Raw genomic sequence first — 12,380 nt, forward strand, 5'->3', positions numbered from 1 at the left:
CTAAATGGGATAGACTCAGAATACAACTGGGCATCCAAAAGGCAGTGTCCACATAGGCCTGCTCATATCTCACTCTACCATGCAAAGGGCTCAACTCTACTTCAGTAAGGAATGTAGGCGAGGGTACCAAGACCAGCCACAGTCATACCCAAACATGAAGTGCCAACCTGATGAAGCCTCAACACATTACATGCATGCTAATTAGCAGAGGCAGCATTCTGAAGATGCAGTAAGCAATCCCGCTATCAACGTATCAAGTCAAAGCTCTGCAGTCCTTCCGCATACACGGGTAAGATGAGTATAGCAGGATCTGGGCCAAACACAGGCAATTGGGACTAACTTAGTGGTTTTAAAAAAAAAAGGGTGGCATGTCCAAGTTGGGCCAGTTTCCATGCTGTGAACCTCTATGACTCTATCCAGTCATAAATGGCAGTGGATACTTAAATAACTAATCGTAGCTCCACCAGGATAGGGGCACCCAGCACCTCAGTGCAAGAGATAAGGCTGAAACATTTACAACCATCTACATTTACAACCATCTACCGGCCTGAAGTGCCAAGTGGATAGTCCATCTCAGCCGCCTCCTGAGATCCTCAGTATCAAATAACAGAGTTCAAAGGAGTGTGCTCAAATATCCCATTCACCTGAAGTGTGTAACTCTGACAACACTCAAGAAGCTTGACACCACCCAGGACAAAGCAGCCCACATGATCAACACCACCCACTAACTTAAACATTCACTCCCTCCACCACTGACACTATGGGCAGGATTTTCCATCAGTGTTCGCCCCAAAACCGGAAAATCCCATCCAAGGTCCATGGATCTTTGTATGGCCCAGCCTGCGGTGGGCAGGATGGGAAAATTCCCCCCAAAGCGTTAGCAGTGTGTACCATCTACAAGATGCATGCAGCAATTCACCAAAACCCCTTCAATAGCACCTTCCAAACCCACAACCTCAACCATCGAGAAGGACAAGGGCAGCAGATGAATGGGAATGTCACCACCTGCAATTTCCCCTCTATATCACACATCATCCTGACTTATTCCTTAAGTTTTTGGGTCCTTCACACAAAATCCTGGAACACCCTTCCCTACAACACCATGGGTGAACATCTACACTGAATGGACTGCAGCTATACTTCCACCTTCTCAAAGGCAATTGGGGATGGGCAACAAATACTGGCCTTACCAGCGATGCCCTCATACCAAGAGTGAATCAGAACATAAATGGGATTGTGACCAGGTTTTAGCTCTGAAGACTTAAACTGAACTTAGAACATAAACTCTGTTTTCTCTCTCCACAGATGCTGCCAGAGCTGCTGAGTTTTTCCAGCATTTTCTGTTTTTATTTCAGCTAGCCAGCATCAGTGGTATTTTGCTTTTGCCGTATCACTTTTAGCTGTTGTTTATTGGATATATTTTGACCCAGTTGGAAAGAATTTCTCTGGCTCTTCAAATAATGACCTATGATCTTTTACATCAACCTGAGTGGGCAGAGGTTTCAGTGGAATGTTTCCTTGGAAAAGCAGTGTAGCACTCTCTCAGTACTGCCTAGTGGAGTGTCCGCCTAGATTGGTAGACCCGAGATCAGAAAACAACCAGAATGAAAATATAGGAAGGCTTCATTAGAAATGGATTCTTAAACATTCCATATTGTCTGGTCTCCACTTTCTGCTCATGATTCTATTCTTACTGGTGCCCCATGAAGCAGCTCTCACCCTCCAGCAGCACAGGCTCATCGTGAGGTCTACCAGGTACTGCTCCATCCTCCAAGGATGGAGCCTGGTGTAGGTGGGAAGGGGGAGAAGGGAATATGTGGATGGGGTGAGCCAGCAATGGAGAGTCCTTGAATGTGAGGTCACCTAGAACATCCATATTCCTCCTGCATCACACTAAAATAAGCAATTTGCCTTCTTTATTGCCTGTGGTCCATGGAGATGGTTTCTGATGTAGCTCACTAGTGATCGGAAGCAGGCAAAGAGTCTAAGACTGATTTCAAGGTCTGGATTGTCCTTACTCAGTAGGGAAGGCACAGCATTCCCATTAGGTAGTGTGTCTGTGCTGTTCTGCCTGCCATTGTGGGAACTTAGAAAGTCACACAGTACCTGGAATACCAGTGCGACGAGTCTCAATTTCTCCACCTGAGTGCTGATGGAGGCTTAGTTTGTGGTGAGAGTCCCATCCGCCATGGGAATTGGAGTGAGCAAGAGAGGTGGACCATGGAAAGGTCTGTTGACCTCAGGCGGGATTTTACAGTTTCAGGATGAGCGAGGCTGGAAAATTCCACCCCACGTCTGTCCACGGCCTGACCTGACATTGTTCAAAGCAAGCTGCCATGGAGAAACATCCCAGCAGCTTGAGCTGAAGCTGGGACTAGAGGGGGAAGGACAATGCGTAACACACTGTTAACCACCACAGATCCCACAAGTCTAGGTAATATACATTGTAGTAATAGTGAATAGCTGACCTGGACCCACACCGAGATACTGTCTTCCTCTCCAGTAGCCCAGGTTATGTTTACACTCAGCTCCCTAGGAAATAAACAGACCACCAGTAAGCAGCATAACAACACATGGGAAAGGTTATGGCAGAATCCTATAGCTCACTGAAAGGATACCACATACAGACATATCAGAGAGAGTGCAGTCACACAACAGATCAAAAGCCCAAAGGGCAGACACTCGACTATTCATTCTGGAATGCCATTTTTCAATAGGTAAGATCGTTAATTATTTTCATGGAAAATGGATGTTGTACTTGTTGCTCATCCCTAACTAAACTGAGTGCAGATTCTGTACGCTGATCAAAGGTCACGTGGACTCGAAATATTAACTATAAGCTTAAAGTTTATTTATTAGTCACAAATAAGACTTACATTAACACTGCAATGAAGTTACTGTGAAATTTCCTTAGTCGCCACAGTCCGGTGTCTGCTTGGGTCAATGCACCTAACCAGCACGTCTTTCAGAATGTGGGAGGAATCCAGAGCACCTGGAGGAAACCCACGCAGACACGGGGAGAACGTGCAAACTCCACACAGACAATGACCCAAGCCATGAATAAAACTCGGGTACTAACCACTGTGCTACCATGCAGCCTATTTTCTCTTCCCACTGATGCTGCCAGACCTGTTGAGGTTTTCCAGCATTTTCAATTTATGTTTGAACTGAGTGGCTTGCTGGGCCACTGCAGAGGGGAGTTAAGTGTCAGCCACATTGCTGTGGTGTCTGGAGTCACAAGTAGACCGTACCAGGCAAGAATGAAAGATTTCCTTTCCTAAAGGACATTTAGTGAACAAAGATTTTTTTTTAAAACAACAATTGATGATAGTTTCTTCGTCATCATTACTGAGACTAGCTTTTAATTTTTATTAACCAAAACTAGTCCATCAGCTGCCCTGGTGGGATTTGAACCCATGTCTCCAGAGCATTAGCCTGGGCCCCTGGATTACTAGTCCAGAGGTATTACCACCACATCATCATTTCCCCTTAGACATAGTCACTGGGCACTGTTTAAAGAACGAGAGCTAGGAGGAAGCTATTTGGCCCATCATGCTTATCCTGACCATTTGTTCTCCAATTAAGATCCGTCTGCATATACACAACTGCCTTTTAAAAGTTAATACTGAATCTGCTTCTGCCACCCTCTCAGACAGTTTTCCAAATCATGCCGACATGCTGCGGAAAAAAAATCTCATCTTACCCCCATTTCCTTGCCAATTACCTTAGATTTGTGATCTCTAACTTTAGACTACAATCTAATTGAATGGCAAAGGGGCTGAATGGCCTACATTTGTTCTTAATCTCCTATTTTCCTCTTCTGAAGGTGCCGCGTCTCCCATGACAGACAGTATCTATGCATGTGGGCTGCTGTACTGCCTCACCCACCTTTGCAGCACATATGAGGTAATACAGGGTACGTTCAGCATGCACAGTTTGGTTGGAGTCACAGGGTAGCAGGACCTTGACTATTCGTGTTCTTGCATTAGCTCAGGTTTGCTGAAGACAGTGATCACACTCCCTGAACTTATCACACTCCAAACAGAAATCAGTTAATCCAGCAGACACCACTGCTATTTTCCTGGTTTGAGGGGCTCAGTGCTGACCAGGTAATAAATTGTCTCACTGAGCCATGGTGGAGGGAGAGTGAGGAGCTGTGGTGAGGATACTGGTTGATGGCACAGGAGCAGTCTCTCCCCCTTTCAAAGCTTTCTCGATTCTTCCCATTTGATTTTTCTCATTACAGAAGAGGTGATGGCCTAGTGGTATTATCGCTAGACTATTAATCCAGAAACTCAGCTAATGTCCTGGGGACCCAAGCTCGAATCTCACCATGACAGATGGTGGAATTTGAATTTAATTTTAAAAGTCTAGAATTAAGAATCTAATGCTGACCGTGAAACCATTGTCAATTGTCAGAAAAAGCCATCTAGTTCACTATTGTATTTTAGGGAAGGAAATCTCCATCCTTATCTGGTCTGGCCTACATGTGACTCCAGAGCCACAGCAATGACTCTCAATTGCCCTCTGAAATGGCCTAGCAAGCCACTCAGTTCAAGAGCAAATAGGGGTGGGCAATAAATGCTGGCCAGCCAGCAACACCCATGTCCCATGAATGAATGAATCAAGATCTTCACCACATACCCAACAATACCTAGAGTTGCCAAGCTCAACCTACGTTCACGCCATCTTCCAGAGCTTTGTCATTGAGTGTTTAACACCTTTCCCAACCACAACCTTCATTAAACAAATGCTCCATCATCTACTTCCTGTTCCAAATGAATCTTCAAGTACAACACAGGTTAGATAGAGTCCTCTACTCTGTCCCAACGATCTGCCTCAGCCCCACGGGATAATAATCCCGCAGCTGGTGCGTAAAGCAGCTCCTTTAATTTGTATCTGAACAACAGCCCATGATATTCCCCATTTAGTTGTCCCAAAGTATGTTGGCCCCTCACAGCCAATAAGAACCAATTTCAGGTTGCCCAAACAGGCTCTTTTAAACATACAACTCCACCCTGGATATAAACACAGCTCTCACAGCTGAACAGTGATCATTAAGCACACTGCTCCACCCAAATTTTGCTAACATCTGCCATCGCTTACATTCTTAGCAAAGTTTGACACTTCATATTGAAGGAATCCTGCCTTCCTCAGAATGCTCCTTGCTGTGTGGTACATCTGTGCCACTGATTCTTCCTCAGGCACACTCAGAACCTTCTCCTGGACCTGCTTGTAAAGAGCTGTACCCCTCTCCAGTGTCAGCTGATACAGTGACACGTGATGGTCACACACAGCTATTAGCTGCTCCAGCTCCTCCTCCCACGATTCCACATTTTGCCCTGGGCGCCCGAATATGATGTCAACAGACGTATGACCGGGAAAGAGTTTCTTGGCTTCCTCCAGGCTCCAAAGGGCTTCTCGGGCCGTGTGGTCTCTTCCCAGAATCCTCAGGTCACGGTCACATAAAGCCTATGGTTAAATAGAAGAACAACATGCACAATTAGAGAGGTTGGTAGTGGCTGGGTAGGGAGTTACATAATCACCTAACTTCAAACCCAACCTGAGTCTTCCTGCTGCATTAAAAGTCCTGAATGAGTGAACTGCTGTCCAGCTCTTGATGAGCACGGACTCCTCGTCTTCCACAGTGGAATGTGACTGACGCTGCACACATACGCTACCAAGATCAGGCTGGGGCAGAAGAGAGGAAAAGATTCATAAAGAAGCCACATTTACAGAAGCATTATTACAATGAGTGCCAGTTTAAAGTTTTGCATGCTCCTGCTAATGTCAGACTTGAGTTCCCATGATCAGATCCTGCTGTAAATCAGGGAATCCTCTGACAGTCAGGTTAGAGTCATTTTTAACATTTACTTTTACTTACTCCAGGACTTGGGTGGCATAGTGGTTAGCACTGCTGCCTCACAGCACCAGGGATCTGGGTTCAATTCCAATCTCGGGTCACTATCTGTGTGGGTTTCCTCAGAGTGTTCTGGTTTCCCCCATGTGCGAGTTAGGTTGACTGGCAATGCTAAAATTGCCCTTTAATATTAGCAGGGTAACTACATGGGGTTCCAGGGATGGGGCCTTGGTGGGATTATTGTCAGTGCAGGCTCAATGAGGCGAATGGCCTTCTTCTGCACTGTAGGGAACTATCATTGAGGGTCAATCACTTTAAATCTGTGTCCCCTGTTTACCAACATCTCCGTCATTAGAAACAATTGCTCTTTATTTACTCTGTAAGAGCCTTAATGATTTTGAATACGTCTAGCTCCTTTTACCCTCCTTGGCTCTAATGCGAATAATCCCAGCACTCTAGCTTTTCTATGTAACTGAATTCCTATTGCCCACAGAACTATTGTAGTCAATCTCCTTTGCGCACTCTCCAATGCTTTGACATCCTTCCTATAGCGTAAGGCCCAGAACTGAAGACAATATTTCAATTCACATATAACCGAGGTGTTGCATAAATTTCCTGTATTTATAATCAGAGGCTCCAATAACGAGAAGGCCAACTAGCCCATATTTTAAAATGAACAAAATGTATCACTTCTTTGGATAAAATTGCAATGTATTTATTTTGCTAGTCTGTCCTCCTGAAGTCTGTTACTGTCTCATTAATTAAACGTTATTCAGCTTGAATGGACAGTTGCAGGCAATTTTAACATAGACAAGATTCAGCGCCTACAGGACTAAATGAGAGAAAAGCACAGCGATCCCTCCTGTCCCTGTCTTTCACTACGTGGCCCAACCTCACCTGGACCCCAAGGGACAGTCGTGTTACCCCAGCTGCCTTGAACTCAGCCAGCCTGGAAGCCGCAGCTGATGTGGGGTTGGCCTCCATGCTGACCTCCATGTTGTGAGGTACGTGGGTCATCCTGGCAACGGTCTCCAAGATGCTGGCAATGGTGGATGGTCGGGCCAGGCTTGGTGTCCCTCCACCGATAAAGACTGAGGTGATCCTGAAAATAAATCACAATGAGCAAAACAGCGGCACAAGGGGGGAACAGGGTACAGTCATTGTACTGTGTCCCAACTGGCTAATTTGTTTCAAATATCCTTCTCACTCCATCATGGTTCAATCCCTCACCCACCTAAGCACTCGCAGCGAGACCCAAGCAGAAGTCAAACAATCCAGTAGAGAATGCTGACACAATATTGGAAGCAACCAATCAAGTGGGACCCCCCATGATGATCAGTAGTGGTTGGGATGGGGGGTGGGGGAAGAATGCCAGGGGAGCATGTCTCAAGATACTCAAGAGGGCACTAATAGCACTGATAATAAACACAGACAGTAAGCATCTCACCAAGAAGTAATAAATATTCTGACAATGGAAGGGTCATAAATGGTCTGATATTAAACAAGATACCATAAAGGAAGCTTTACTCTGTATCTAACCCCATTCTGTACCTGTTCTGGGAGTGTTTGATAAGATAGTGTAGAGGGAGCTTTACTCTGTATCTAACATTGTGCTATATCTGTCCTGGGAGCTTTACTCTGTATCTAACCCTGTGCTGTATCTGTTCTGGGAGTGCTTGATGGGACAGTGTAGAAGGAATTTTACTCTGCATCTTACCCCATTCTGTACCTATCCTAGAAGTGGTTGATGGGGACAATGTAGAGGCAATTTTACTCTGTATCTAACCACGTGCTGTACCTGTCCTGAGAATATTTGTTACAAGAGTGTAGAGGGAGCTTTACTCTGTATCTAACCCACTGTTGTATCTGCCTTGGGAGTGTTTGATTGGGTAGTGTAGAGGAAGTTTTACTCTGTATCTAACCCAATGCTGTACCTGTCCTGGGAGTGTTATAGGACTGTATAGAGGCAGTGTTGTACCTGGCTGAGCAGTGTTGATGGGACAGTGAGAAGTGCAGCAAAACCTGTTTGAACACAATCTCCTCACTCTGATGTGAGTGCAACCACCTGAGGCAGGATGACTCAATCCCATATTCATCAACTTGCACCCAATCTGTGCTCCCTGTATTCTAGAAACTTCTCCATCACTCCGTCAGCCTGGCAGTGTAGACTTCTCCCTTGTCTCACCCCCACGACCCACTAGTCCTGTCCCCACATACAACTTACTCCTTCACTTGGCTGTAACTGAGCAATGTTTCAGTTTCTCGAACCAGGCCATCCCTCATGGCATCATGATCGACACTGGGGGAGATATACTTGTTAAAGTTACAGTACGTACACCTCCTCTCACAGTACGGCCACTGAAAGACAAAACACAAATTCTATATGAAATCACTTCCTCTGTGTCTGTGGCACGGGCCGGTCGCACCAGAGAAGACAGGCAGAGCTCAGCCTCCCACTCCTCATTCAGCCATGCAAAGAACTGGATTCCCCCAGCAGCTCACTGAGTAAATGGAGAAGAGTGTGAGGTGCCTGGTTCACTGAGACCAGACAGGTCCTGCATCCTGGTCCAGCTGCCTGGTCAAAGCCAGAGTAACAACAATTGTTTCCAATGATCACAGTGCCCCTGGGTTAGGGAGCAGGGGCTATAAAAGTCAGCCCTATTAACCATTAACTGCATCCTGCTGCAAATAGTGCAAGTGTGCAGTTACAGGATGTATAGAGCAAACGAAAAGGTGGAACGCGCAGGCAGAGGGCATGGGATGGGGGCAGAGAGTTGACAGGACTGGGGCAGAGAGGGCACAGGCCAGGGGTAGAGAGGGCACAGGACAGAGAAGGCAGGGGACAGGCAGGCAGAGAGGATGGGACAGGACAGAGGGCACGGGATGGCAGTAGAGGGGAGACAGAGAGGACAAGGTGATACATTGTCTCCCTGGTGTAAGAGCTGAGGATGTCACTGATTGGCTGCAGGACATTTTGGGGAGGAGTGGCACGGGGTCAGAAGCTGAGCTCCATATCATTACCAATAACATGGATATAAAGAGGCATGAGATGCTGCAGACAGAGTTCAGGGAGCCCAGCCACATCCAACAGCAGCTCCTCCTGCTGTTTATATCCAGTGTCTGGTGCTGATGAGGAAAGATTGATGGAGACAGAAACCCTCAGAACGTTTAAAACTCACTTGGATATGCTGCGAGCCACAGACCAAGAGCAGGAAAATGGGATTAGGTGGGATAAGTGTTGAGTGTATCAGGGTCCCGCGCTCTCTCTCATTACTCACATGGACGTATAATGCAGCTTGATGTAAAGGAGCCTCATCCAGGTCTGTCCAGCCAGGTGTCCGCTCACCAACTGTCCCCCAGCCTGACCCCTGACCTATCCCCCTGGCCAGTGTCGGACACACCAAACAGCTCACAGCCCGTTGCCATCGCTGGAACAGGACAGCAGCTGTGCCAGGAGACAGCATATCTGTCCCATTAAACTGCAATCACTCTCTGCTCACTCTAAAGTAAAGTTTATTTATTAATCACAAGTAAGGCTTACATTAACATTGCAATAAATTTACTGTGAAATTCCCCTAGTCGCCACAGCCCGGCACCTGTTCGGGTCAATGTACCAAAACAGTTCTCACCCCTACACTCAATAAAAAACTCACTAACTCTCCCACACTGTCTAACCACAGCTGAAGAGACTGTAGTCCACAGAGAGGGGTCAAGCAATGAGCAAACAAGCTGAGTCTCCCCCTACACCACCATCTACTGCCCTGGAGCAGCATAACAAGCTGTACTTTCCTTGGGGCACTCACCATGTGAAGTCACACATCTCCCATTCTCTTTAATAGTTCACCTACCATCCCATTTTCTGTTCATATCCTTCAATAACCTAATCCATTCTGATTTTCCTCTGCACATCCCATACTCCTTCATATCCCACCCAGTTTAATTCCACTCTGCTGCAGTTCAGTCTCTATAACATTGCCTTTAATATATTTCACCCAGGTTAATCTCACTATCCCAGCTGTGTATGCTATGGCATTCCAAGTGCTCATTTCTTTATTAAATCCCATTTGGCCATTCTTTTAGTGTATCCATGGTTTTATCCTCACTGTTTGCCGCACTTCTAAGCTGGATAATATTGGCAACTTTTGAAATTTTAAATCATATTCTAATATCCAAGTTATTTACACATAATATTGAAAAGGTAGTAGTCCTAGCACTGACCCTGGGTGAACAGCACTGTCTGCCTTCCTTCAGTCTGAAAAACAACCTTTTACACAACTTACTGTTTTCTATTCTTAAATTGTTATCCAAGCTGACACTGACCTTCCTACTCCATAAAGCCTCAATTTTGTTCACCAATCTTTATTGGCTTCAGGTTTTTAGGTGTCCAGATCACCTGTCCTGGTCCCCCCATGCCAACACTATAGTTAAGAAAGCCCACCAACACCTCTATTTTCTCAGAAGACTAAGGAAATTTGGTATGTCAGCTACGACTCTCACCAACCTTTATAGGCGCACCATAGAAAGCATTCTTTCTGGTTGTATCACAGCTTGGTATGGCTCCTGCTCTGCCCAAGACCGCAAGAAACTACAAACGTTGTGAATGTAGCCCAATCCATCACACAAACCAGCCTCCCATCCATTGACTCTGTCTATACTTCCCGCTGCCTCGGCAAAGCAGCCAGCATAATTAAGGACCCTCATGTACCCCAGACATTTCTCTCTTCCACCATCTTCCTTTGGGAAAAAGATACAAAAGTCTGGGGTTACATATTAACCGACTCAAGAACAGCTTCTTCCCTGCTGCCATCAGACTTCTAAATGGACCTACCTTGCATTAAGTTGATCTTTCTCTATACTTTAGCTATGACTGTAACACTACATTCTGCACTCTCTCATTTCCTTCTGTATGATTGGTATGCTTTGTCTGCATTGCGCACGAAAAATAATACTTTTCACTGTATACTAATACATGTGATAATAATAAATCAAATCAAGCCTAATTAAAAACCATATAGACAATATCTACTGCATTCCTTCCATCGACTTTCTTGGTTACTTCATCAAAAAATTCAATTAGATAAGGCAAATAGGATTTGCTTTTTACAAATTCACATGACTAGGGCCCTCGCCTGGGGGAGAAGCAGTGACAAAATGTCACGGGTTCATGATTCAAATCTCACCACAATTTAAATTGAATCACTAAAATCAGGAACTGAAAGCTTGTCCCAGTCACCATTTCACTGAACACATTTTTCCTGTCACTCTCACTTGAGCAAAAGGTCACAATTAAGTTCAGCAGTCTGTTTGGAAATGCAGGGAAAATGCAGAGATACCCACGATATAACTGATGATAGAACAAGCTTGAGGGGCTGAATGGCCTACTCCTCCTCTTATGGTTCCTGCGCTTGGTATGAGATTGAGGTACTGAGGCAAAGACTGATCTGTAACAATGAACCTGCCTCCTTTGCATGGTTCAACGAGCCTGAACTCACCATTCAGGGGAAACTCTTACTCTCATTGGTAAGATGTGACCATCGGGCCTGAGCTTTCAATCCCAGTGACTCTCTAACACTCCTTCACTATGTAACTGCAGCTGAAGAGACTGTAACAGATCAGTTCCGAGCATCGACCCTGTGATATGTCAGTGATGCAATGTGTTCTTTAAGTAGAAAGTACCTAATTGACTCGGGGCCAAGATTGATGCCTTATCCACAACACTCAGAGGAGAGATCAGTCGTAGCTGGGCCTGAGGCCTGGCTGCACAGGGAGAGAGTAGGGTCAGGACAAGCGGGGCAAATAACCACAAGTGACCCCAAGATTTTCAGGTGCCCCTCTCAGGGATCTGATTGAGCTGTCACTGAGAAATGGGAAAGTATCTTCCCAGCCTCTGGCAGAAGAAACTCCACAGCCCAGGCAACCAGAAGGATCCGGGTCAAAGTGGCATTGGAGAAATGAGCAGCCATGGCATGACCAGGATGATGTGGGCCTAGTACCACAGGAAATTCAATGACCCAGTGAGGTGACAGCGAACTCTGTATTCAGCAGCTCTAACACAAGCTCAGAGATCGTGAGCCCTTAATGCTTCCTAACACTGCACTGTCAGCTCCATCCACACGTGGGGACAGAATGAGAAAGGGCCACTTCTGAGTGAAACAGCTCAGTCACTGTCTTATAGTGTGAGTTCAGGGAGGGCAGCCTACTCAAACATTATCGCTACCCACCCACCCTCACACTGCAGAAGAGAGCTCACAATTCCTGAGGGATGATGCAGATTGGAGTGCTGGACTTGCACCATCTCACAGCACTGGAGATGTACAGGACAACGCGTGGGTGCCACGTGGCAGGATATCAGCAACGGCAAGGTTGGGAGCCAAGAAGAATTTGCTCTGATGAAAGATCATCCAGACTCAGAATGTTGGCTCTATTCTCTCTCCACGGACACTGTCGAACCTGCTGAGATTTTCCAACGTTTTCTGTTTTTGTTTGAGAGTAATTTGCTAGCTCTATTTTCATGCAAAGG

General features: G+C 45.9%; 1 protein-coding gene across 8 annotated transcripts in view; it reads right to left on the reverse strand.

Moving 5' to 3' along the window:
- The window catches only part of rsad1 (radical S-adenosyl methionine domain containing 1), a 49,759-nt gene that overhangs the window by 12,432 nt on the left and 24,947 nt on the right, over window positions 1-12,380 (reverse strand). For 3 of the 8 annotated variants that reach the window (XR_013889123.1, XM_080208935.1, XM_080208934.1), the window contains exons 1-5: window positions 9,139-9,500; window positions 8,085-8,218; window positions 6,758-6,962; window positions 5,107-5,472; window positions 2,469-2,532 (exon numbers count right to left, since the gene is read on the reverse strand). Coding sequence is in view for 7 of the 8 variants with exons in the window: in XM_080208935.1 (XP_080065061.1) it covers window positions 2,469-2,532; window positions 5,107-5,472; window positions 6,758-6,962; window positions 8,085-8,218; window positions 9,139-9,324 (955 nt within the window). In the remaining variant the exon portion in view is untranslated. Of the gene's footprint in view, window positions 1-2,468; window positions 2,533-5,106; window positions 5,473-6,757; window positions 6,963-8,084; window positions 8,219-9,138; window positions 9,513-12,380 lie in introns of those variants that run through there. The other 5 variants (XM_080208941.1, XM_080208940.1, XM_080208937.1 and 2 more) reach the window with 3 other exon arrangements.

The sequence above is a fragment of the Carcharhinus amblyrhynchos genome, chromosome 21, assembly GCF_965287045.1.
Source record: "Carcharhinus amblyrhynchos chromosome 21, sCarAmb.v2.hapA, whole genome shotgun sequence".
Lineage (NCBI taxonomy): Eukaryota > Metazoa > Chordata > Chondrichthyes > Carcharhiniformes > Carcharhinidae > Carcharhinus > Carcharhinus amblyrhynchos.